This window comes from Mchenga conophoros, linkage group LG7, assembly GCF_057382185.1.
Source record: "Mchenga conophoros isolate Kocher_MC1m ecotype Shallow Benthic linkage group LG7, M_conophoros_male_GT1.1, whole genome shotgun sequence".
In the NCBI taxonomy this organism is placed as follows: Eukaryota; Metazoa; Chordata; class Actinopteri; order Cichliformes; family Cichlidae; genus Mchenga; species Mchenga conophoros.
In genome coordinates, this window is record NC_140532.1 from 10679307 (window position 1) to 10706829 (window position 27523).

Genomic DNA, 27523 nt, shown 5'->3' on the forward strand with positions numbered 1-27523 from the left:
AAAGACATTTACTGATTACTCTCTGGGTATGAGTGAGTGTAATGTGGGAAGCTCCCATGAACTCAGTGTAGCCTCTGCATCAGCTGTAGAGGACTCCAAAGCACTCGTCTCGACACAGTCAGGAAAAGGGTGGTAAAGGCTGTAGTTAAAAATTGTAGTTAAAAGAGAAAAAAAAACACAACCTCTGACATCTTTTTAATATTTTGGATTTAAAGCAATATATTAATTTGGACTGAGGTGTAATCTGTGTGCATAGGCGTGCACACACATGCACACACTGACTGAAATCTGATAGCGCAGCGTCGCTTCAGCTCAAGCCTTATCCTAAGAAACAGAGGTGCGTCTGAATGTGCGAATATATTTCAGCTCTGTCTCTTTAACTCGGGGCTCCACCACAGCAGCATGCTTTGGGATTCATGCATAAACATGAGCTGGCCTTTCAGCTCTCTCCTCACATAACCAATCTAAATCTAAATGAGCCCCCACTACAGATACACCAGCAGGCAATGACATTACTCCCCAGCCCCAGCCCAACCCCCTACTCTACCCTACTACCCCCAGTGACACATATACACCAGCAGGCAATAATTTCACGCTATCCCTCAAAGCCCCCCCACCTCCACCTACTCTCCACACGCATACACTCACTCGAACCCCCTTTTTTGCCGCAACCCCACCAGCTGCACAGTACTCATTTGATTAAGAGGGGGAGGACAGGGAGAAGGAGAAATGGTGGGGGATCACTTTATCAGGATGACTTTCTAAGATGGCTATCATGAGCTACGAAGCTATCTCAAGCCCTTTTCTGTGGTTACCTTCCTATTGTTCTCGCCATGTATCTGCTTGTCTCCGCCCAGCAAACCCAATCAGAACAACCCCGAGTTTCACAGTTACATCTTCCGTTGCCGCATTTCTGTGTAACAGTGAAATGAAGGGCTTGCCGCGAGAGAACAAGAAGCAGATACAGGTTTGTGCTCGACTTGTGCGCGTGTCTGATCGAACACTACATTCCCATGTTCATTGAAGTTTTTCCCCCCTCTCCAGCAAGTTGTCTCATCAACCACTGGGAAGTTTTACATAAGAAATGAGCAAATAATAAAATCTTCTCTACCAACCTAAGCTGTGGTCTTTGAAATGTTGCATATGAAAATTTGTGTGTCCTAAATGTGCTGTAGTGTGCAATTTTCCTCTCCTCTCTCCCAGAGTCGTAAAACACATTATCATCATCAGCAGCAGCAGCAGGAGCAGCAATGTAATTCATCCGAGGTCGTTAATATTCATCATATCATTTAGTCACAAAGGAAACTCATCTGGCTGAATGTCACAGATGTAATTAATGAAGTGACCCCAGAGGTCATGGCTCCATTCACCAAACGCCTTCCACACTTGGCCGTGTTACGCACACACGGTTGCACATCAAAAGCCTCCCAAGCCAGACGCACACCGCCGCCGAACATACACCCTGGAATATGAAACACGCATGTAACAAGCAGACACCCTCGCATACCACAACATTCACAAAATGGCTTCTCTCGGCTACACCAAAAGGATGAGACCAGAGCGTGCACCAAAGCAGACTTTATTTAGCTCAGTGGAGTACGGGGAGGGAAAGGAAGAGAAACACACACCAGCACAACTGGGGTAGGGAGAGTATAGAGACACACTAAACCACTGGAGCAGGACATAAGGACAGGTGCACATCACAGGTATCTTTTTGGTCATCACTATGGCAACAACATATCCAGGAAAAAAAATGAAAAGAACTGTTTTACCTACAGTAAGGATAACAGAGTCTCTTCACCATAGAGTACTCCAATATGTACATCTTACAGTCACTAAGATCAAGAGAATACGAGAGAAATTAAATCTGAAAATAATCAGTATATTTTTAAAAAAAAACTGCCTTTGTGGTATTTGGAATGCACATTTCTGTACAGAAGAAAGCTCATTGGTATTGTCGTAAACATTGGTTAGTTAAGAACGAAACATGACAGAGTTAGTCAGTCCACATCCTTTGGAAAGTCGGCTGTGATGTCAGTCTGAGTTTAGCAAAGCTGTTTAAGCTGGACAAACGGACAAGAGACATTGCAACACAGAAAGACATCAACCAGTAGAGGGTTTGGGGCTGAACTCCTTCAAAGAACTGCAGTATCTCCTTAAGCATTGAGAAGTAAATGCCCCCGGAGGGTTTCTCTCAGACTGGAAGCTTTAACAAAAAAAATAGAAAAGAAAAAAAAAATTCTGATATTACGAAAGCCATTTCTGTTTTCTGAGAAAGGGTAATTATTATGATACCGTAAAAAAAAAAAACTTGATGGAATTGAGCCCCACATATCCATTTGTTTCTGAACAGAATAAAAGAGGAGCAGTTTATCAACAGCATCACAGGTATCATTACAGTTTGTAGTCATTAAAGCCTAGTGGTAAAGCGATCAGAGCATGCATCTTTCTACAGTATCGTTAGAAACTACAGTACATTAGCAGCAAACTGGACATCCTTAAGGGCTGAAGTTCAACACTATGGTATAAAAGAAAAATAAACTGCAACATTTCTCAAGAGAAGTAAAACTCTTCAACCGCTATATTACAGACTGCCATGGCTCTAGTTTGGGGTTTTGGTTACAGTCTCCAGTGTGCTTATGAGAGGCAGAAAACAGTAGCTTAGATACAGGGACTCCTTCCTTCTTTAAAAACAGCAATACATCGTCAAGTAAACAGTAGCGCTTATTTTTTTGTAGGTCATATGGTTAAAGTATTATCACGTCTTTGGATTTTTGTCTTAAAGCATTAATTATTGTTTAGCTATTATTGTTATATTATCATTATTACAGATAGAATAAGGACTGGTTGCAAATGAACAGAGGAAGAAAGGTAGTGAGAAAAAGCGGAAAGTGGGTAGGTGGGGAGGGAGAAAAGGAGGGAAAATAAATTAAGTGTACAAAAATAACATCAATAACATCCGAAGTTTTTTCTCAGCTTTGCGCAGTAGCTCTCTTTCTGTAAGTGGAAAAGAGAGCTATGTCTCAAACATCCAATGAAGTCTCGAGTCAACCATACAAAAGCTAAATACTGTACATTTACCCCTCACGCTATTAAACACTTTAGTTTCAATAAGGTTCTTTTTTTTGTAACAATCTATTACTCAGAGGTGAAAAGCTCAGATCTTTGAAATACAGAGATGTTTTTTTTCTTCTTTTTTTTTAAAGATATCCTTTAATACTTAGTCCATGGTTAAACCGTGTCTCTTCTGTTTTAAAAACAGAAAAGTCCAGTATTAAGATCACATTTGAAGCAGAGCCATGTTGAGCTGTTGACCTGAGCATAGAAAGCTTTACATTAATCACATAACATTGGTAAGCCATTGGTATATTCAAATAGAACGGAAAGGCAGTAAGTCACCTCGCCTGAACATATCAAAGCTGTCATAATCTTTTCATAATCATGACACTATTATATCGAAGCAAGACAGTTTATCTCAATCCATAAGATTTATATTAAGAAACTATGACTAAACACACACAACGTAAATTCGAGTTTGGTTAAAGTTTTCATATACAGTTTAATGGTTGAGTGCTATAAAAAAATAGTTTGTCCCTTTTGGGACAAACTGGCCTTTACTTTCTGTGCTATTTGGGCTGTTATCCACTAAAGGAACATAGAAGGAGTACATGTACAACAGAAGACTCATCATTGGCTTTTGGAGGGTGAAGCTGCATTCTAGCACCGGGTCAGTCTATTGGTACTCGGCTTACCTATGCCAGCTGCAGATCTCACCCCTTCACCGTACAGACGTCAGCTCTGCAGTTTGTTATTGAAAACAAACGTGTTCAAACGAAATCCACAGACATGTAAAATTTTGGTTATGAGCTTTGGAATCTGAGTCAGTCTTTACAAAAGCTCTATGCTAATATCCCTGTGTATTTCAAGGATACAATTCAGGTTTTTTTTTCCTCTTCTTTTTCTTCTTCCACTTCTAACCGTTTTTTCTTCAAGTTTATTTTTTGGAGCTCTCTATTTACACTAAAATCTCTTTGACATTTTTTTGTTCCAGCCTCATACAGACTGGCACTACATGCTACACAGCTAGTCATCTAGCACTGGTCTGGTGGAGGGCCCACTGTGAGTCTGTCGTGCAGACTGAGAGGTAGACTGCAGGTCTAGCTGGGCAGTGAGGTCACATACTTTGAGAATGCTCTTTGGCCTCTGTGGCATCTGGTTGGTTTTTATCAAGGTGGAGTTTGGTTGTAGTAAGGTGTCTGACTGAATAAGGAGAGAAGCTCTTTTTAGAAAGAACAGACTTGGGCAAGAGTTGAAGGAAAAAATGAAGACTGGAAAGCTGTGGTTGACAGGACGTGGTTTGTGCTCTCTCCTACTTTTGGCTGAGAGAGTTTGTCTTTGGGCCACTGCAACTCGGCTTCTTTGGGGCGTTCGTGTTAGAGGGATGGCAGCAACTGGACATGGTGTTTGTTTGGAGTAAGATGGCAACTGCAGGAGGGGTTTTGGTGCGAACGTAGTTGAAGGAAGCAGTCCGCCTCTCTAAGCTCTGTCTCTCTCCCCTGTTCCCGCCGAGAGCTCAGCATTCTCCCTCTCAGCAGAGTCAGAGCTCAGGCTCCTGGCCCTCTTCTCCTTAGCTCTGGCATTTTGGAACCAAACCTTCAAAGAATATTTAAACAAAACAAATGTCAACAATCATCAAATATCATTTTAAAGATTTTTCCTCTTTTTTTTTTTTTTTTTTAATCTTAAATACTTAAAAACAATTACCTGCACCACACGGTGAGGCAGACCCAGTTCCTGGCCCAGTGTCTCACACTCTTGTCGGTTGGGTGTGCGATGGCTTCTGTAAAAGTCTTTCAGCTGGAGTAACTGGAAGTGGCTCATCTGTGTCCTTTGGCGCTGCTGTTGTTGATGGTGCTGCTGCTGCAAAGTTTGTGTCTCACCCCAGTCTGAGCTTGGACCCACAGATCCTTCAGGACTAAGAGACCCTTGGTCAGCCATACTGGAACCCTCCTCACACGGGTATTCCTCATCATCTTCCTCATAGTCATCATCCTCCTCGGGGTTGTTTAGATGAGTGGTTGAAGGCAAAGTAGTTAGGGGTAACTTCATACTTGACTCTCGGTTGCTGATGACATGGCCGTGGTTTGGGATTGGGCTGGAGGATATCGATGGACCTGGTCTGTCCATGACAGACATAGCCATCCCAGACTGCCCACTGGATCCATTGTTCATTGTTAAGTTGAAGCCTGCTCTTTCAGCCTCTGCCCAGTGGCGTGACCTCATGTGTGCATCTAGAGCACTTTTCACCTTGAAGAGAGCCCTGCAGAATGGGCATCGCAAGTGATTCAAACCCAAGCTGAAACTGGATCCTGGCCCCATTGACCGGAACTGCCCTTTTCTCTCTCTCGCTCTGGTATTCTGAAACCAAACCTGTGAAAGGAAGGAAGACATGTGCTTTAAAATTCAGCTGAACCAACACCACAAAATTATCATCACTGTCTTCTCATCTATTCAGTACCTGAACCACTCGTCTCGTGAGACCAACATCGCGTGCAATGCTTTCGAGGACTCCTCTGGTGGGGTTAGAATCCAAGCTGTAGCGCTGATACAACACTTCAAGTTGTTCTGGAGTGATGGTGGTTCTCTGACGTTTATCTCTTCTGTGCTCCTCCTCGACCTCTCTGCTGCCCCTTTGGCCCTCAAAACCGGTCTCTGATATATGCGCTGTACCCTGCTTTATGGTTGTCAGGGGATTTGTAAGTGTGTTACTAGAGTGATCAGAGAGTGTGTTCTTCATTTGTATGTTGTTTAAGTGCGAAATCATGGGAAGTGTGGGATTTGAGTGTATCTGGGAAAGCATTTGGCTCGCCATTAAGGGATGGTTGGGGTGAAGCATCATATAAGGCATGGTTCGGTCTGTGAAGCTGGAGTGGAGGAGTTGCACCTGGGATTGAGCTGCTAGGAGGTGTCTGGTCTGATGTTCCTGCCACAGCTGGAATGATGGCAAGGATGCTGGACAAAGATTGCACTGGAATTGAGCCTGGGTTTGGAGCTGGGTTTGCTGATGGGTTTCAGTGGATGGGCAAGCTGCAGTATCATTGTGACTTGTTTCAGACTCTAGAGCAGAAGGGAGGCTGGGTGATGTCTCAGGAGCCTTTTCAACAGCTTGATCTGAAGGAGGGTTGTGTGTATTCACTTGGTCTGGATGAGATGTAGTGTGTACTGTTTTCTGTAAAGAGGAAGTAGCAAGAGGCTGGGATCTTTCTAGAGTACCTTCTGTTGGCAATTTGGTCTCAGGTTGTAGAGAAAACCCTGTTTTCATGGCTGGAATAGTTTCTTTAAGCTGGATTTCTGCATCTGAAATTCTTTTTTCAGTATTATCAGGAGCTGCATTTATGTTAGTTCGAGGTGAACTTATTTTATCTTCTTGCTTCTTTTGAGCAGGTGTCGGTTCACCTTTGGCTACAGGATGCTCACTTTCTGTGCAGTGAGTAGAAGAATCAAGGGCAGGTGAGTCAGGTTGGGTGTAATACTCATACGTCAGATCCATGGAGTTTTCATTCTGAGAGTCACCTTGTCCTTCATCCTCACAGCTATTATCCTGATTATTATCATCATTCTGATAGCAGCCATTTCGCTGCTTGTGTATGTTGTCAAACTTCACCTCTAATCCATCATCAGTGCCTCGGTCTTGATTTTTGCGGGCTCTCTGCCTGGCATTTTGGAACCACACAACAATGACCCTGTTAGGGAGAGATAACAGAGCAGACAACCTGTCATATTCTTCCTCTCTGGGGTAGGGAGTGGCCTCAAACACCCCCTGCAGGGTTTCCAGCTGCTGCTCCGTAAAGCGGGTTCGTGAAGAGCGTCGGCCCCTATGGTGTTCTCCTCTATGCAGGTCTGTTGTCTGAGGCTGTGGGGAAGCGTTGTGTGGGAACCCAGGGGACAGTGAACATGGGGAAAGCGCCAAAGACTGGTTTTGTGCTATATCCTCTCTGGAGTCCTCCAGGGCTGTGGTTGGGGGATTATTAAAATTATAAGGAGAATCCTTGTCTCGCTGGCGCTCTTTAAATAAGGTGTTGCGGAACCAGTGTTTGATGACTTTGTGAGGCAGACCGGACGAAGCAGACATCTTGTTGATCTCTTCATCATTAGGGAGACTGTTAATATTGAAGTGTTTCTTTAGAACAGCTAGTTGTTCTTCAGAGATGCGTGTTCGGGTTCTCTTCCCCTGCTGCTGTTCAGGTATTGTTGGGCTGACTTGACTTTGCTGTCCTGCTTGGATAGGGCTGGGTTGGGATGGTTGGCCAAGCAATGCAGGATTGAGCTGTGGAGGCTGACCTAACAAAGCTGGGCTCAGCTGTGACTGCTGAGCTAACAAAGCTGGGCTAAGCTGTGGTTGTTGCCCCAGCAGTGCAGGGTTAAGCTGAGACTGGTAGAGTTTTGCCAGCTCAGGGTTTACACTCGAGTCTAACCAAGGCTGGGGCTGAAGAGCCACAGACTGCATCACAACAGGAGGGAGGAGCGGTAGCTCCATGGGAAAAGGAATTGGTGGTAGAGGAAGCTTTGGTAGGGGTAGTGGTGGTATAGAAAGTTGAGGCAAGGAAAGAGGGAGCATAGGTATTTTGGGTAAGGGAAGAGGTAAAGGGGGAGTGTTCTGGGAAATAGGGGCAGCAGGTGTGGTTGAGATCTGGATGGGTGTCTCGTGCTGTGAAAAATCTAGAGGTTGACCAGGAGAAGCAGGAGAAGCTGAAGGGGCAGTTACTGTTAGGTCTGAAGCTGTAGAATCTGCTTTATTCATGGGTTCTGAACCTGGTGAAGATTCAAGGGTTTTAACTTGAGCCTTCATTGGTTCTGGTGCTTGTTCTGATTCTGAGCATGCAGCTGAAGCAGGAGCTGGAGCTGGAGGTGGAACTGAATCCTCTTCAGATTTAGGTTGTGTAAGTGGGTACATCTGGTCATACTGAAGCCTGTATTCTCTGGAAAACCTCTCCAGGACAGCAGTGGGGAACAGCATTCTGTGAATATACTCCTGGTGGCTTTTTAAAATCAATGCATCTGAAAAGAACTTGCCACAGTCTCTACACTTCTTCCCTCTTTCACAGCATTTCTTCTCTTTATTAGTCGATTCTTTGCCTCTGTCCTCACTTTTCTCTTCTGTCAACCTTTCTATGTTTCCATTGCCTTCCACTCCTTTATCACAGCGCTCAATCTTTCCAGCCTGTAGTTTACAAAATAGATCTCTTTCCTCTTCTGAGCATACTTCGATCTTGTTTATATCAGAAAACTCTTGCTTATCTGGTATTTTTTGAGTGGCTGTCTGCTGCTGGTGCTTGTGTCTACTCTGTATATACTGCAGTGCTAACTCATAGCCATAACTCTGCAGAAGGGCTCTGAGAGGCTCCCCATTCACAGCAGCATAGGGCACTCTGGGAGGAGGACACTGCAATCCAAGTAGATGAAATGAGGAGGAAACGGCTTCCTCCTCCCGACTCTCATTTTTAACAACAGGAGCATGCATTTCTCGTTTTTCTTCCTCAAAACTAGAATTGCTGTTTTCTTTTTCTGTCTGGTTAGTAGGGGGGTCACTGCAGACTGCATCAACCTTTGCTTCACACTGTGAAAGATCCTTTGGTTGGGTATTAACTGAACTTGAACTTTGTTTCTGGGTTTGTTTCTCATCTGTTTGAGTCTCCCTTTTAGCCTCTGTCTTAACCTGCTCTTTCAGGATAGAGCTGGCAGATATCAAGTGGCTACATTCTGGGCTACTAACAATGAACTCTGGGTTGAGCTTCATTTCTCCAGACATGTAAAAGGGCAGAAGAAGTTGCTGCTGAAGAGAAAGCAAATTGTCTGGGGTCAGGGAGAAGTGTTGTTTAAGGAGATTCTCTGGCCCTAAGGGAAGGTGCTGCATAACTTGAGACTGGAGCAAAGCTGTGTGCTGCTGTAACTGAGCTTGGACCTGTGCCTGGGCTATCTGCTGCTGTTGTATTAGCATTAGCTGGTTTCTTGAAGCTAGAAGATCTGACACTCGCTTTTTAGCCTGCGGGCTCTCTGTTGGGTTGGACAGGATCGGCTGGGCGTCAGCTACTAAGCCAGAACCAGCTAATGAAGAATTTGACGAGCTCATGCCATCTGGCCTCTTGGTGAAAGGCAAACTCTTCAGTGTTTCTTCTCTAGTGGTAGCGGCCTGAGTAGCTGTAGTGGGGACAGACTGTGGAACAGCTACAGTAGATGCAGGCGTCTGTGATGTGGGATTCTGAGCGGCACGCGCTCTAGTCTGATGAAGGACTGATCGAAGGTGTATATCCAGTGTGGAACTCTGGCTATAGCCCACTCCACACAATCGGCAGCGGTATGGTCTAGGATCTGGGCCGCGGGGAGCCTCTGGAGCAGCAACACTAGTGCCAGTTTCCTGCAGGGCTCGTCTGGCCCGGTGGAGATGGGACACGGAGTTATAATGGACCAGAAGGATCGTTTTCTGAGTAAAAGATTCAGAACATGTGGTGCACTTATAGGGCCTAGATGGATCCAGATAACGGTCCATTGTGGGGTTAGAGCTCTTTTTGACAAGAGAGCTGGAACCAAGTTCTGATAAGATCTCCTCATGTGGCCCTTTCTCTGGCTCAGTTAAATCCTCCTCACCTCCATCCACTTCAGAAACCATGCCTTTCTCCTTATTTTTAACATCTTTTTGTTCATCTTTTCCCTCCATGCTTATTGCTCCTTCATCTATGTCTTCATCCTCTCCCTCTCCTGCTTCTTGACCCACTTGGGGTGATAAACTAAAATCTTGTTGAGCTGAATTCTTGTTATTCTCCGTGTATTGCACAGTATGAGGTGGCCATAGCGTATTCTGTCCCTGTGTGCTGTCCAGCTGTGAGTGCGTGTTCTGCATGTGTCTCTGCAAGGCCTCCTGACTGCGGCATTGTCTAGAACAGAGGGGGCACTCTGTCGCCGCCCTCATGGCATGGTACTGCCAATGCAGCTGGAGCTTCTCCTGAGTGGGGAACGCCAAGCTGCACCTGCTGCAACGGAACCGGTAACCATGACGATCAGAAAGGGGAGGGGGGTCACCGGGTGGTGAGGTGGGAGGCGAGGATGGGGGGATCTGAGTCGGGGATTGGGGAGCCAATCTGCCATTGGAAGGGTGAGTGGTGTTGTCTTCTAGGGGTGGGGTGAGAAGAGCTGTGACATCTTTGGGTGCGGCTACGTCTCCCTCAGTGCTCTCCACTGAAATGCCTATAAAATGTACAGATATAATGGCTGTGAGCAGGGCAAATAAAAGTAGCATGGTGTGCTATTGTTGCTTCTTTAATTAGTAAACTGGTATCAGTTTGGCACTTTACACCAACCTTTGTTTTTCTGAGAATTGGTTGAAGCGCAGGAATCTGCAGCATGGGAGCTATTTGCATTGCTATTCTTGGTGGTTTTATTTTTCTGAATATCATCTGTGAGAGAATCTGCCTGTAGTTCTGTCTCCAGCTGAGGCTGCGGTTGTTCCATGGGTGTTGCGACCTGGAAGAAAGAAAATGTAACGGGCTGTCAGTTTTGGTCTTTTTTTTTTTTTCCTTTGTTAAATTTTCTCACTAAGGTTTGTTTCACCAATTCGGAATAAAAGAAAGCTGGGGTATTCCCAGTGTTTTCCTAATCCTACATTATGAATAAAACATGCTTAATTGTAGAGGATAATAGCAAGCAAATCTCAAGATGTATAAACACAGAGTGCCTGCACTCCCCTTACTGATATCATAAAACATTAAAGTGTATCGTTACATCTTGCACCTGCCTGCACAGCAGTCTAAGCAGCAAGGCACATCAATTTCTTAATAAGTATACATGGTTGAGATATGTGGGTCTGCCCTTCAGTTCATGCGACGCCCTCCAACATGCCCCAAGGGTTTAATAAAACTTTACTGAGCTGAATAATGAATTTATTTAAAATCATTCTTCATATAGAAAACCTCCGTCCCCACAGCTTCAAGCAATAAGAGCAAATACTATATCTACCCGAACAGCTAGCCACCCAAAGGAAAGGACAGACAGCTAAAGATGAGATTTACATGACAAGAGTTTTCTCTGCATAACAGCTTCATAAGAGCAAAAGGGAAGAACAACTGCACACACACAGACATGCACGCGCGCGCACACACACACACTGCAGAGAAAACTGAAGGTCAGGCTTAATCTAGAGAGCGTAATTGGAAAGCAAGGTACATAATGGCCATCATCACCTCAGTCTGAATTAATGAACCTCAATTACTATCAGAGAGAGTGAGGGAGGGGTAGGGGGGAAGGAAGGAGGGAGGACTAGGGGGAGACTAAGGGGTGTAGGATTTGAAAAAGAGCGAGCAGGGAGAGGGAGGGAGGAAGTATGGGGCAATGAACAAAAAAAAAAAACTGCTTTGGAGAAAGACAGTGAGTGAGGGAGGGGTAACGCATAAGAAATTGAGAGAGAGCTTGGGAGAGACAGAAAGGGAGGGGCAACGCCAGAAATTGCAGAATAGGAATGATAGGAGTAGCTGGAGGGGGGAGGGAGGGAGGGCAGCAGAGGGGAAAAAGGGTGAAAAGCAGTCAGTGAAGTGGAGGGAAGAGAGCAAGAGACAAAGGCCACTTAGCATACAGGCCAAGGAGATGGCGGATGGTGATGTGGATAGATGACCGGTCATTGTTAGTTGGAGAGACACAGTAAAAAGCAGGGGGGCCCCTTTTTAGCTTGACTGCACTTCTGGTAATAGAGGGCTACTTAAACATGCATTATAGAAAGACTGGCTTTTCCCTCACTCACTCAGTCAAACCCTCTCTCTTCCACTCTAAGAGACGCGCATACACATACACACAGAATGCACGGCTGCATCAAAGATGATAGCGGGGAGCTACTTAAACATGCATTAAAAAAAAAGCGTTGCCTTTCTCTCTGGTGCCTTCTTAATGGAATTGTCTCCCTACATTTCACTCTGCCCCATCCCCCATCGCTTGCCCTCACATTTTCTTTTGCTTCCCGACAAACGCAAATACAGCAAATACACAGTTGCATGCACTTACTGTGCTGATGAGCTTGTCTACACAGTCCTGCGCCACACTGTGCACATGTGTGAGGTGCTGTCGAAGTTGGGTGTATGGGAGTTTAACCTGGCACAAAGGGCACTGGACAGTCTGAAAGAGAGGAAAGGGAAGGGAGAAAAATATAGAAGGGAGAGAAGTGTGAATCTGAAGGTGGCACAGATCACGCAAGGAAATGCGCAGGCTTTTAATTTGTTATGTCCAGCGGTACATTCTGTATTCACTTATTCATATTTGAATAATTTAAAAGTGTGTCACCTGCTGGTTCTCATTTTGCTGGTGTGTTCTAGGGCGTTTGGTTAAGATGGTGTTTTCCATTTCCGTGCATCCAGATGACGGACGCTTGACTGAGGGCACTGACTCCTTCTTTTCTCCTTCCTCCACTCTATTTTTTTCTAAAAGTAAAAATGAATATGAATATAATTACAACAAAATACATTGTCATACTAGCATCATGTTTAACAATTAGTATGCTGTAGAACTGATGTAAGCAGCAATACCTGTCTCTGCAGAAATCTTCTTTGCCCCCAAGTTACATGTGTCTTTGGTTGTGTCCAAAGGACCAGAGCAGGACTCGCTGGAAGTTTCCATATCTTCACTGAGCTCTCCTGGGAGACAACAAGACAAGTAATTATGTCCTACAAACACAGTGCTTCATACTTTATGTTCCTGCAAACTATCAAGCTAATTGTAGTTTATATTATTCGCTAGGTAACATCATTCAAAAAGAGCAATTTCAGTGGGGCACACTTCATTCTTCTTGCTTGCCTCCATACACTATTGATCAAGTATTGATTCTACATTAGATTCTCCTCAGAGGTGGAGTAAGGGTAATATGGACTTACAACACATCGGTTCATCTCAATAAGTCTTAATCTACACAGAGGCAAATCATCGGATAGATTAAATTTACAAATAAAGTGTTGGACTAGTCATTTTAGGTGCGCACTCCAGACAGCATATTACTGTTTTATCTTGCATGTGGCTGCAGAGTAGGAGCTAGCCTCTGCCTCCCACAGTTCTCGTCCTGGGGATTTGTATTGGTCCATTGATTAGCAGGTGCTAGTTAGCTGTTGTCAGGGGTGATTGGGGATATAACAAGGATGTGTATCGACTAATCACTTTGCTTGATCAATATCTCAGCAAAAGCCATTACTCATTTTCTCGCTCTTTTCATCTTAATCCCGAGTCCGCTCTCCGTTGTCAGCAACCACATGAAACATGAATTAGAATACACCCACACACAGTTCATATTCTCACCCGTGACACCATCAGGGCTCTTCCTAATGGTAAAAATGGCTGCCAGCTCCTCTCCACCCATTGGCTGCAGCTGTAGTAGCCCTTCCCGCTGTTGATGGGTTGGGGTTTGACTGTGTTTCAGTACTTGGAGTTTAGAAGAGGAGGAGTGGTTGCATAGAAGACAATGGAACAGCCACGAACCTCCATCGACTTCACCATCATACTGCTGCAGGAACTAATAACATAGTGAAAAGGAGACAAAGCAAAACAATATTATGAGCTCGCAAAGGTTCCTCAATCTTTTTTAATAACATTACACTTTATACTTAAAGTGTAGCTTGCCATTCCTAAGACGCAAGGGTTTTTGTTCTGGAGTATGACAAGGTGTGGTTTTGTGTACTTACTCTGTAAACCCGGACGCTCGCCTCGTGGTGTGAACTGAGGGAATGCCCTCTGAGCTTCTCCAAGCTGCTGGTCACGTAGTCACACAGGTTGCACCTCAGCTGGATGGGGTTGCCCTTAGCAATGAGGGCAGCCCCCTCCTGACCCCTGTCTCCCCCCTCCTGGAGGTGAGCAGCAAGCTGGTAACGGGTGCGGTGTCTGTCGGTCTGACAGTGTAAGGAGAAGTTAGCCCTCAGCGGGGTGGTGTAACCACACAGCCTGCAGTGGCAACCACCGGCAACTAGGGAGCACCACTCAGACTGGGGCAAGGAACGGGGAGCATTCAGGTGCTGCTCCACAGACTCTAAGCTGTCGGACGAAAAGCAGGAGCAGACAAGGCATTGGAAGACACCCTGGGAAAGGGGTCCAGTGGGGGACAGAGATGGAGCTGGAGGGGGAGACGGGGAAGGGGAGGGAGATGGAGTCAGTGTAGACCCAAGGGTAACTGGCTGTTCTGCGACTTGTTGACTGGTCAGCCGCATGTTCAGTGAAAGCTCGGCACCTGCGGCAGAGAGAAAGCACAAATTACAATTTACACATTTTGAAACTTCAATGCTGGATAACAGTGACAGTTGTGACACATCACTCACCTGTGTTTTGCAGGTGTTTAAGCTGTGGGGCAAGGCTCCTGCAGTGAGACAGATAGTAACCTCTCTGGAGCCGTAGCATGTTATGTGTGTGTTTCTCGCTGGTGGTGTGTATGCGCAGGTTGCGGGCAATGCTGGTCTCATAGTCGCACACGTCGCATCGCCACCGCTTACCATGAGAGTGGGAGTGTGCAGGTGGAGTGAGCTTGGCAGGCTGGGTAGTAGGTGTGGGGATAGAGAGTGTCAGCTTGCTGTATGGCTGCTCATCCACTTCGTGACCATTGGAGGAGCTGCTGCTGTTAGTAATATGAGAAGTGTGCATGTGGCCGTTCAAGTTTCCCCCATTTTGAACATTATTAAGGTGTTTGTCTGACTGCATGTGTATGCTGAGGTTGCCTTTCGATGAGGTAGCATAGTCACACACCTCACAGCGGTAGGGTTTGTAGCCGCAGGCGTAGGTTTCACCCCGGGCTAAACGCGGATGGGGTTTCCCCGACCTGCAGTATACACACACACCTCGTGTTGAACCACCACACACACACTTTCCCTCAGATGTGCCACACACACACTGGCCTCCTGTCTCTGGATGTTTTTCCTTCATGTGGACTTGCAGCGTATGCTGAGACTTGTAGTGCCAGTTACATTTGGGGCATTTCAGGGTTTTGCAGGAATTACGTGAGTGCATTATAGTCATGTGACCAGTCAGTGAAGTAGGAGAGAGGTCTTGGTTGTGGTTTTTAAGGACAGCTTCTTTCTGTTCTCTTTCTTTGTCTCTCTCATCATCCACCTCGGTGTCTAGCTGGCTGTCATTTGGTTCTGGAGCTTTGGCACCATCTCCATTGGAAATGGAAGAATGAGGAACCCCTGCCAGACCATCATCCTCAGCAGGTGTACTGGCAGGCTCTGTACCTGCCAGTGGAAAAGCCAGAGAAGACTGCTGGGATCTAAAGCTCTGAGGAAACCCAGAAATCCAGCCCTGATTTCCCTTAATGTCTTTTACCTCTGTCTCGCTCAGCACGGCAGAAGAGGAGGACGGACAACTGAAGTGCTTTGGAGAAATGGGAAAAAAGGGGGAGGGCTTTGGAGAGGGGGAAGGAGTGGGAGAGGGCTTTGGAGAGGCGGCTATTTTGCTGTCGAGTGTGCCACTGGCCTTTGCAGTGCTGGAAGAAGAGCTGTGCTGGCTCTGTTGAGGTAATAAAGAACATTTGGATTTGGTTTGGCTTTGGTTTGAGATGGCCTCCTCCTCTTCCTTCTCCTCCTTTCTGCCTCTTCTGTTGAGGGCTGCTGGGAGGCCCCCTGTAACTGATGCCTCTCCTATACCTACAAGCACCTCCCCTTCTTCCTTGTTTTGCCCTGACAAATATCCCTCCCCGAAGTCTTCCTTCATCCCCTGCCTTTGACGCACTCCATTTTCCCGTGAATGTCGCCCTCCTTCTTTCTGCTCTCCTCCCTGGGTCTCTTCTCTAGCCTGGGACCGCTCTGTGCCCTCCTCCTCCTGCTGAGGCAGGGTCAGGGGCTCTTTGGTAGGGGCCATGGCTGAGGTATGAGAGGATGACCCCTGCTCAGGAATGACTGCCAGGGTCAGGAGAGGAAGAGATAAAGCCTGGGGACTGAGGTCAGCATCTCTCTCCTCTCCTCCCCCTCCATCCCCTCCTCCTCCCTCACCGCTGTCCATACCAGAGGCTACAGCTGCCACACATCATTACCCCACCTGTGTGTTTCAGTTACAGATGAAGAGAAGAAGAGAGCGGGACAGGCAGAGACAGAAGAGTGAAATAAAAAAAGAGGAGAAAATGAACAACATATGTCATGTAAATATTATTGCATAACAGTGGACGCATTGATTAGGGTCCCTGGATAGCATCTGTTCGATAGAGCCTTCACAGTGCGCAATCCAGAGGCTGGTTACCCAGGGGTTAGCGTTAGCCCTTAATGGGAAAATCAATAGCACAAGCGCTAAACTAGGTAGAGGAATGCGGGTAAAGGCTACGCAGGAGGTCTATAATATTCCTCAGGGGATAGGATTGAATAAAGAACTGAATGCTTCTGAGCTAAAGGGCTTCGTCTAAATTGCCACACTTAGATAAAAGCAGATAAAAGAACACATTTAAAAGCCTGTGTATCAGTCTCTGTATCTTCTGCTGCACACACTAGGACGCAAATAATATGAGGATACGGGATCATCGTCTAGCACACAAGCGAATTTTACACTGAGAACACACTTTGCACATTAAGCACAAAAACAAGAAGTGAACACAGCTAAATATGTACTTGAATCTCTTTCTTTTTTCTGATTTTAGATGCGTATTAATTCTAATTTGTGAAGAAAAAAAAATTCTAATCTGTGGTCACTTTCGAAGCAGTTTTTACTTGTGGTGTTGCATTGCCGTGGATTTTATTTTGACTTATTCACAGTCTGGGTCTGTTATATTGCTTCCATCCCCTGTAAGCTCTGTTGCTACAGAAATACCCAGGCACATAAATACTAGAGGGTAATAAATAATAAATCCCTGCTTTTATTAAACTGAAGCTTTATTATTCATTTGTAATCCACAGCAGAGGCATGTCTGAAAAATGAATACTTCAAACAGTTTATTACAGCTTATTAAATCTACATATTTAAGACTTTACTTTTGTAATTATTACTTTGAAATAAAGCTAGTACTGGCCTATAACGTTCTATCATACTTTAAGATAAATTAATAAAATAAAAAAGAGCAATAAAATTTCACAATGAATCTAATTCACTTTATATAAAAACGTATCACTATAGATACTTCCTTAAAAATGGATAGGTTTTCTCCCCTCGTCAGTTTCTGAATGACAGATGAATGCCATCTAAGACAGATACATCTCTGTTAGCCTGCGTGTGTCCCACAATCTCATTACTGACCTTTTTTAATCAAGGAGAGACCTTAATCTACCCTTTCACCTTCTCCTTCAACCAACCAACCCCCTCTTCCTCCTCCTTAAACACCCCTTTTCTCTCTCTCATTCCTGTAGCCACCCCCTCCCCCTCTCTGCAGCTTTAAGATATATGGCTCATATCGGCACCCTGATAGTGCTTTAATGTACTGTGTTTATGTCACAGGCCACAGACCCTTGCCCACTGCTGCTGTCCACTGTCCTGCCAGAGAATGCTGAGGGACCAAGCAGGCCTGCCAGCAGCTGAGAACAGTCTCTAATCTGATAAAGATTTTCATTTACACTGCAATCAATAACCTGGGTCTATCGGCAATGTAACTATTTATACAAGCATTCCTGGCTCTTCATCGATCAAGTGCGGGAAGCCATCATTTAACAGTGTGTGTGTGTGTGTGTGTGTCTGTCTGTCTGTCTGTCTGTCTGTGCACATGTGTGTGCATCTCTGTCTGTTAATATGCCTGTACCTCTTTTTGTGCTGCTAATTGTGGTGATGTCAATTAAGCACACATGTAACACCTGAAATCCAACATGCACAGGCCTATTGCTGTAGTTGTGGCGCAACAGAAGTTGCAACATAAAAATCATGTGCAAATATACAACAAAAAGTGTATTCCCGGATTCCCTAGACTGGTGTGTGGGTGTGGGTGTGTGCACGAGTGTGTGCTTGTGTGTGTTACAAGGGAGAAGAGAGAGCAGGGGTGTGAGAAGGAGAGAGAAACAGGCAGAGAGAAGAGTTGTGAAGCAATACTTTAGGAAAATGCCTTTTGTCTGCCCGTGTGGGACCTGGATAAACACAGTTGGATATGGACAAATACTGATTTTTATACGTGAAGACTCGGTGGACCATAAGCCAACGACCTCCTCGCAGTCTCAAGGTAAAAGCACTGGTATTTTAGCATTAATCTGGGACCACAGTAGCCGGGCTGTTGGGAGAATACCGGAGGGGCAGTGGCTTGAATAGTTCACTCCCCGTCTCTGTGTTGTCAAGCCACTGACCAACCATCAGCTCCCACACTACTTCAGCCTTTGTTTACAGTGTATCCTAGCCCGATTCATCAAAAGCCGAGAGTGATCAGTAACCAGTAACAGGTGACCTAACGCACAAAAGCTCGATTTGTGAGAATTAGAGGCTACACTGACCAAACATCCCCTCCTCCCCACCGCCGAGTCGCGTCCCTCCAGCTCCCTTTAACATCGTAAACAAATGACACACTTACATTTCTGCAGCGACTCTGGTACAAAGCTCCGCACGCTGAATGTGTAGTAGTCCAGAAAACAATCGCGCAGAGAGTCCACTCATTCCTTATGAATGATCCTCTGCGTTTTTACGGAGCCAGGAAGAGAAAAAAATGGGGAGAGGGAGAGAGAGCAGCGGGGTCCAAGTTGTTACCAAACAACAGTGTAATTAAAGCTACATATAGGCTGTAGTAAACAGAAGATGGGGGGACGGAGGGGTTTGTGCGAGCTCCAGAGGTAGAATGAGTTCTGATCACTGTGGGAGGAAAAACACTTGGCTCTTTATTCCTGCTAATTAGTTTCCTTCAAAAAATGGCTGAGATTACGCCCAGTGCGCATGTGCGTAATTGCGCAGACACCGCTAATTAGCCCGTTTGGATCAATAGGATTCCGCGAGAGAGAAGCGAGAGGGAGGAAGGACGGAGGGAGGGGGGGGAGGAAGGACGGAGGGAGGGGGGAGAGGCTGCCGGGGACGCAAGGAGAAGACGAGGAGAGGAAAATATTTTTTTAAAAGTATGAGATTACAGCCGAAACATTACATTTTATTCTATACTAGTGTGTCGCTGCTGGAAATTCCAATAGGCGTATCCATTTAGATGGATTCTAAGAAACAAATCCACCCATTTAAAATATCTAGAAAGGAAACAGTTTTGCAGAATTTTTTTAAAATATGTAATTCTACCAAAACACACATCGGAATGCTGTAAAGTATAAAAACGGCGAACTAAAATCCACATCAACAAAAAACATTTAATCCAGACGTTTTTTACGAATGTGCAAAAATGGAAAACCTGCCGCAAAACGCGACGCTGTCACTGTGCTTCACTGTGAAGACTGGTACAAACACACCAAAAGGCCCTCGAGGATTGTTTTAGAGATATCTTGTTGACATTTGTGCCTGATAAAGCACAGGTTAGACGCCCAAACGTATGCATGATGCCATGCGCCTAAATTACACTATTTTACTAAATCTGTTTGCGATCATTTGGCTCGTAAAAGTTAAAAACTGTGAAAAACTGAAGGCCTTGAAGAGATCTAAAATGTATACTTAGGTCAACAAAGGAAAAAAAACTATTATATGGTTGGATATAGGCTGAGAAATAAGGTATTTCATCCTTTTCTTTTTTTGGATTGATCAGGTTAGTCGAAGCAGTGGACTCGAGTTTGGCACACTGGCTTGATGTTACTGGAAAGAAAAATTCTCTGGAAAAAGTCAAAAATATATATATTTAGGCTAAAGCTAAATTATTGTATCCATTGCTGTCACAGAATCACAGAAGACCTTTAGCCAAGCAGGGTTTTGTTTCCAGTCCGGCCGTCCATCCTCGCCACCGAAATCTATTGTTATGATAATACTATTGTGAATTTCACGCTGGATGTGCAATCTGTCGATCGTCCATATTTTAAAAGGTGAACACCGCATTTAAATTTAAGATCCATAGCATCTATTTTCTTCCCTTTTATTTCTTTTCTGAGCTTTGTTTGTCAGAGCTGATCTCGTCCTTATTTTACAATTGTACATTTTTTTTCCCCCACAAACGTTAGTCTTCCTGCAAAAAAGTCCATATATAAAACAGTCTGTAGATTCTCATATTTGATTGAATTTCCACAGAAGCTTAAATGAATATAGGTTTCTGTCAGCTCACTGTTGCGTGAAGCAACCGCACTATTAGGTCATATCGGAATAGGAAAGTCATGAATATAAATTTTTTATAATTATTTTTTCTACCTGTGTTAGATTTAAGTGCACTGACATTTTATTTGTGATTCTCTTGGTTGTCCTCGATTGGTCACTTAAGACATTGCTAAAAAAATGGCCTTCGTTTGGTACATCTAGTAATTGTTTATGAAAATCTCGAAAACCTGAAAAAAGACGTGATAGTGTGTGTGTGTGTGTGTATATATATATATATATATATATATATATATATATATATATATATATATATATATATATATACACAATAGAAATAATAAAAAAAAACCAGTGACAGATCTGTTGTGTGTGGTGTGCATCGTGGCCTCACAGCGTGAAGGTCCTGGGTTTGAATCCACCGACCTGCTGGGGCCTTTTTATGTGTGGTTTGCATGTTCCCCTCGTGTCTCCATGGTTAATAACATGCGTGTTAGGTTAACTGGTGATTCCAAATTGATCGCAGGTGTGAATTGTTGTGTCTTTATCTGTTGGCCCTGAATAGACTGGCGACCTGTCCAACGTGAAGTCCGCCTCTCACCCTATCACAGCTGGAATGAGCTCCAGCAAAATCGTGGATGGATCAGTTGTTTTAGTGCCAGCATGGATTTTCTGCAATTTGTTCGTGACAGTATACTATTTTATCATTTCATAACGTTAGGCCAGACATTGTGTGTGTGTGTGTGTGTGTGTGTGTGTGTGTGTGTGTGTGTGTGTGTGTGAGTGAGAGAGAGAGAGAGAGAGAGAGAGAGAGAAAAAATGTTAATTGAAGCTTTTGCAATGTGGCTATATGCTGTTTGGAAATGTTTCTGTTTGCTCATACACATTCATGTTTTTACTGATTTTAGTTTGTCAGATGTTTGTTTCTTATAAATGTAACAGAGTAACCTGTAAGAACAAAACATACAAGGGAAATATGTTTCCCTGACATTTTCAGATACATAGCCCATTTGAATTTAGTCAAATTTCCCAAACCTTAGACTTGTGTAATGACTCCAAGGCCTTCAAATGATCTTTGTTATTACTGGTATTGCTTATCAATATAGATTTTCATTTGCATTGAATTTGCAAGTGTTTTTCATTAAAACAGAAAGGCGGGCGAACGCATTTGATGTCTGTCTCGGTGTGAGGAGAACATGTCTGTATGCTTTTGGGCACAATCCACCTCAACAGCGATCCTCATCTAAAAGGTTTTTTTTAAATAGAAAAAAATAGAATATTTTTCCTCATCGGTTTGAACGTACGTCGATCCAGCACAGACGAAAGCAGCGCCGCTCTCTGTGACTGCCACTGAGTTCATTTCCATAGATATAAGTGTAGAGTTGTAATAATGTATTAAAGCTGGTGTGATTGTACATTCAAAATTCACACTCATCCCATCTTTTGCCTAAACACTCAAGTATGCACAGGCTGTAATGTTAAATGTGCCAAGCTTCCCATGCCCTCAGGTGTATGCCAGGGGTTTGTTGTTTTCACTGTAATATATAGTTAGCCCTTCCACCAATTTACCCTGTCAGTACTAATGGGGCAATTAACCATTGTGATACCCCCCAGGCAGAAGGAACAGCAAAAGCTCCACAACTCCAAACTTGTCTTTATGACATTTATATGACAAAATATGGGGGGAAGCTGGGGACCCATCTGACACCTTGGAGGGTCCTTAATGTCACTCCCTCACTTACCTCCGCCCCTTTCTGCCCCAGGGTATGGCACTGAGAAGGAAGTGTAATGCATCATGTATGGACAGGCTCGGGCCTCTTCCAAGAGAGAGGAAACTTTGTACTACATCCAAAGGCTCAGTGGGACAACACTGATTTAGTCCTTCACGCACTCTGTCCCGTACTGTGGGATTATAAATGTAAACTGCCTCATATGCAGACACACTTCCAGTCAACACACTCTGGCTTGACCTCACCTTTCACTCCTGCCTTTTTGGGTGTCTCTTTGTCTGCGCTCACATTCCCCCTGTCCTTCTTACATCCCCAAGGAGGCAATAACCTCCCTAGCAAGAGCTTCCCCTTGAGCCGTTGTCATAGTAACTAGTAGGCTGGTCGACATGACAACCCCTACCATGGTCCAGAGATAGATGATAGGCCAGAAACGGGGAGGGAGAAGGCACATGGGAGATTTGCACCCCCACCCCGCTTTAATTTGCTTTGCCTGATTTTGATTCAAAATCTTGTTGTTTTTTTCTCTCTAAGGGTGAGGTTCAGCCAGCTTCAGTCTCCTTTCCAGTTGCACAGGTATTTATAGACGGAAAACACTCTTGGTGCATGAACAACTTCACTAAAAAGAGACTTGATCAGATTCATGAAACTTGGATGGATATTGTTGAGAAAAATTGTATTTCTCAGCAACTTACAAAAAACAAAAATTTAGGTTTCTGCTACAAAATGTTACAGTAATAAAATAGGCCTCACAATGAATTGTTAGTTTTGTATAACAGACCTGAACAAACTTAGTCATTTTCTTCCAGAGTAAATCAGTATAGATGATAAATGCAAACAAAAATTAAAAATAAGGATTTTGCAGGGGTGAAGTTTCTGTGCGATTAAATATAGTAGGCTATCTAATCCCCAGACTTCCTAAGATTCCCTAAATCTACTATTAATGCCCCAACACCAGCCGATGTGCCGACTTAAAACAAGTTAACAATTACTACACTTCTCTTAGTCGATGTTAACCTGGCTTTCAGTGGAAGAGGATTTGTGAAAAACAAAATTCAAAAATGTATTTACCCAAATAATGACCTAATATTGCTAATGTGTAAGGAGCTATTTGTCACTTATAGTTAATTGAGTAGATTTGCACAAATTTATTTCACATTTTTCTATTTTCTGCAGCTGTTTTGATAGTATATAGGCACAAGGAGTTAAAATGGAGGACTCTGTGAGAAAAAAGAAGTCCTCTTTAGACACCCTAAGTGGAATGATGAAACCCAACCAGCATCGATAATGCTGACCCTCAGCTGACCCTGATCTCTGACCCCAGAGCAGAGGGTAGCCAGGAAAAAGAGATTTTCCCATAGAGATCAATGAGTATCATTTTCCCCCCTTTTTGGCTATTAAATATTGTTATATATTTCAGGCACGTCAAATGTATTGTAGTTATCAAATACATATAATATTCATTATGATTATGTTACAACAAAATTAAATCCAGGTGAGCATTCTAAGGACAAAAATATACAAAAGAAGTCAGAGTCAACTGAATGGCAGATGTGTTAAAAACAACAACAACATTTCAGCTTTTAGGCTTCGTGGTTCCACTGGTGAGCATTTGTCCTTTTCCAACTGAGCACAGTCCGCAAATTAATATGGCTATTAGGTGCAGTTTCTGAGCATTTTTATATTTCTTACTTTAATCATATAAATGATTTTGGACAGCACACTTTCAGCTCGATGTTTGCTTCTGAAGCGTTTGTATTAGTATGCCTCCATTCACTTCTGCACAGTAACCTAAAAACACTGAGATGCTCATGTTTTTCCTGAGGGGTTGCAGCATTTGTTGACGTCACAAACCTCCAGTGTTTCATTTAGTTCTTAATATCACTCCACTTTTATTCTTAATTTAACTGTGTTTGTTTGTGTGGCTGTTTCTTTTATGTTTTTGAATATGTGTGAGATCTGAGTTTCTTTTCATTTTTTTATGCCCCTGTCTTTGACAGATGGATTTCCCCTTGGGGATCAATAAAATGTATCATCTTATTCCATCTCATCTCACCTGATCTCATCTCATCACCATGTCGACCATGGCCTCAAAACAGGAGGGCATTAATAACACTAATGGCAGATGGAGGTCATGAGTATGCCTACAGGTAGCCAATATTTAGATTCAGAGTTCTCAGCTGTTGGCAGAAGACACAGACAAACAGACAGATTTAAGTCCTGATCATTAAATTTCCAGTTCTCATTAAATAGCTCCGCTCTGAAATTTACCTGCAAAACTGAGCAACACCGCCCCTCGATGGACGGACTTGTAACTGAGCGCTACCCGGCAAAACACGCTGGAAAGGCTCTTCTCGGCCACCGTACATTCGCGGAAATTGTCAAAACATTACTAAGCCAGTGAGTAGCGGTTTAGCTCGATATATTTTCTTAATTAAACATAAATTATAACCTACAATATTTTTTTTCATTACAGGAATTTCAGCATGGAAGACGAATGGGAAGAGGAGGTATGAAATGCCACCAATTTACTAGTAGTTCCCATTCGATGTAGCCCCCTGAAGCTACCGCATTAGCTCAACTGCACATGAGGATACAGAGCCGTTTGATAGCGTAACATTTCCCAAGTGCTGGTTTAAGGGACAATCATCACACCAGATAATTTGACTTTTGTGTATTTTTGTATTTAATAATTAACACGAACACGTAAAGAAAAAATAACTCTCAGGGGAGTCTGTTTTTCTAATGCACTTTTATGTTTTCTAAAGCATCAATAATTTTGCTCTGTTTAGGAGCAGATTGTTGTGGTGGAGCTCTCTGGTATAATCAACAATGACTTTCTGACCAAGAGTGGGGGCACATGCAAGATACTGGTGAGTTTGAAGCATATTCTGTTGTACTGAGAAAAGAGAAACCTAATTGCTTCCAGTGTAGCTTCATAAATCTACTTTTCTCTTTTGTGTGTAAGGACATTGACAGCGACAGACCCATGATGCAAGTTGGACCGTATGTGTTTGCAGGAGAATATGAAGGTGAGAAATCTTGCAAAATGAAAAAGATTCAAACTGCTTGTACCTGCTGTGTTTGCATCCTGTGAGGATACTTATTCATGTTGATGTCCTTTCTTAGTTCCAAAGAGTCATTTCTAGTCTGATATCTGATTAACTATTACAGATTGTTTGTTCTGGAAATATAAGCCATTAATAGATGAGCATGTGGGTGCCGCTGGCTGATTGTCTGTGAAGTAGGGCTGGGCCATATTATACCGTTCACGGTAATACCGGTATAATGTTAGGCAACGATAGGAAAATGAAATATCGCGATAGAATGGGAGTAAAACGCGCATGCGCAGTGCCTTTGTTTTCATACGCACATGGCCGATTGTTGAGTGAAACAGATGAACCAGAATTGGTTTGTAAAAATGGTGCAACTTCCGTGATGTGGAACTGGTTTGGTGTTTGTCCGTCAGATACACAACAAAGCACATTTTTTTGCAGAACATGCAAGCAGCCGTTGTTATTGTCGTATTTGTCGGACTAAGATGCTCTTAAATCTGGGAGTAATCTGGGTCCTAAACTCCGTATGTTTCAGGTCAAACAACACTGCAGCATCACTTAGAGTTAAAAACTGTCTAAATTCTTTCATCTTTAATAAAACGATCAGCATTGCTGCTTTACCAGGTGTAACTATAAAGTTTAACTTCCAGGCATCCATGAAAACAAAAGTTATTACATTTAACGGAGTTAGAAGTTAGCAGGAAGCTAGCGGAAGTTAGCTCGCTAGTTTCGCTAGTTACCTAAGCATGATATTGCATGTTCTGACTGAGAGATTTCTGAAAAAAATCAAACGTACAGCTCTGCTATCACTTCCAACATAAATGAAGACAGGAAACTAAACAGCAGTGACGTTTGTAGGGTTACTGAAGTTGGGCTAGCTGGTATATAATGATGTGCTACGTGATCGCTAGCGACACAGCTATGTTAGCATAACATAAACAGTGAAGCTGGAGGACGAACACTAACACTTTTCCACTTATAAAAGTTAACGTGAAGGTTCTTCATGGTTAGAGACAAATGCAATCGCATGGCAGGATGCTGTAAACGGACCAAACTTCAGTCAGGAGAACAACTGAGATAATCCATCCACAATACGAGGTTAGTCATTAATATACTGCAACAACATGGGAATAGAGCAGCTGCCAGAGAATTCAACATTAATGAATCAATGGTACAGAAGTGGAGGAAGCAAGAAGAATGAGTTTAATAAAGTTTGATTTATCTGACTGCTTTGTTTCGCTTAATGTGCCTTATAATCCCGTGCACCTTATGGTCCGAAAAATGTGTACTGCACACTGCAGTTTAATGTTGCAAAGCACCTCTTTTTAACTTCAGTGGATATTATACATGGTTATGCTCAGGATATGTCAGCCCATTTCTACTGGAAATGCCTTTTGGTTAAACTTTCAGCAAGGAATTTGCATTTGCACTGTTACATTTTTATAAAGCTTTAATGTACATAAAAACCAGCTTCTTTTTTAAGTGAAAATAAATGGAAGGTTGTCTTTTTGCGCTAGTAATGTTGTGGAGTTGTATTTTGTCTCGCATCAATTATATCGTCGGTTATATCGTTATCGCAAATTTTCAAATATATATCGTGATAAATATTTTTGGCCATATCGCCCTGCTCTACTGTGAAGTTTTTTGTTGTTTTTTAAATCTTTGTTATCTTTGCCTCTTTAAAGATGCTTTGGGAACTTGTGTGCTGTTTGAGGAGACACCAGGAAAAGGTACCAATTTACTACAACTTTTTCAGTGGTTTTACTTAAGTACTTAAGTTGGGGTTTTTTTTTTTTTTTTTTTGTTTGTTTTTGTCTGCAGGAAAAGGAGTTGGTGGTCTAGATCTGAAGTACTTATGCCACACAGCGAAGAAACTGAAAATGCAACGAATCTTTCTCACAGAGAAGAAAGAGGGTGAAGCAAGCACAGGTCAGCCTGATTGCCCAAATTCAGTGCAGTGCAACATAGATGATCACGTCTAACATTGTTGATACAACTCTGTATACTTTTAGGAGTTAATCAGCACAACCTGCAGTTTTATCTGCAGTTTGATAAAGAATCAACTTTGGAAAATAAAATGCTAAAAACCCAAATATGTCTGTCTTACAGGAAGCTGTGATGGTGGGAAACAGATGGACACAACCTGTGAATCCAGTCAAGGAGAAAATGTTAACCTGCGCGACAAGACAGAAGAAGATGGGGACAATGCAGATTTGGATAACTCAGCAGTTGGCTGAGATATAGAGACTTTGCTGTGCCATAAGCTCCCATTGTTACATAAAACACTTTAATTTTTATGGCTCTGAGAGACTCTGTAAGAAAAACAAACTCATGCCAGTTAGATTACACTTCAGAGCTAACCAGGAGACATGTTTGAGTTACTGTTATTTTTACACAATGTGTAATTGTTGCCTTTTTTATACTAAGCCTCTATGTCGGCAAATGTCATGCATAAGTTGTTAAATATTTTATGCAAAACATGAATGTAGTTAAATCACACCCGAATAAAAAACAGAATTTGTCATAGGTTGTCATGTATATTAATTCTCATCATATCTTCATAGGATGGACATACAGATACTGGGTCAGCTTAGAATTTACAATAATGAAAATTCC

At 43.3% G+C, this 27523-nt stretch overlaps 2 protein-coding genes across 3 annotated transcripts; one reads left to right on the forward strand and one right to left on the reverse strand.

Annotated features, from left to right (window-relative positions):
* Positions 1–1563: 1563 nt before the first annotated feature.
* On the reverse strand, positions 1564–18817 carry LOC146569606 (zinc finger homeobox protein 3-like). Its single transcript, XM_085282022.1, has 11 exons — positions 18473–18817; positions 14334–16041; positions 13707–14245; positions 13324–13537; positions 12564–12671; positions 12322–12458; positions 12046–12156; positions 10356–10518; positions 5519–10242; positions 4765–5430; positions 1564–4653 (listed from the first exon to the last, which is right to left on the reverse strand). Exons 2-11 carry the CDS (start codon positions 16003–16005, stop codon positions 4537–4539), a joined length of 8451 nt encoding a protein of 2816 aa, XP_085138148.1. The 5' UTR covers positions 16006–16041; positions 18473–18817; the 3' UTR covers positions 1564–4536.
* On the forward strand, positions 17977–27431 carry gtf3c6 (general transcription factor IIIC, polypeptide 6, alpha). Of its 2 annotated transcripts, XM_085282026.1 has the most exons (9): positions 17979–18130; positions 22386–22427; positions 23852–24251; positions 24328–24361; positions 24644–24724; positions 24820–24883; positions 26593–26637; positions 26729–26836; positions 27017–27431. In XM_085282026.1, the coding sequence occupies exons 3-9, from the start codon at positions 24151–24153 to the stop codon at positions 27142–27144; spliced, it is 561 nt and encodes a 186-aa protein (XP_085138152.1). In that variant the 5' UTR covers positions 17979–18130; positions 22386–22427; positions 23852–24150; the 3' UTR covers positions 27145–27431. The 2 variants fall into 2 exon arrangements, with proteins under 2 accessions (XP_085138153.1, XP_085138152.1); XM_085282027.1 differs by lacking the exons at positions 22386–22427; positions 23852–24251 and having other exon boundaries at positions 17977–18130.
* The last annotated feature ends 92 nt before the right edge of the window (positions 27432–27523 follow it).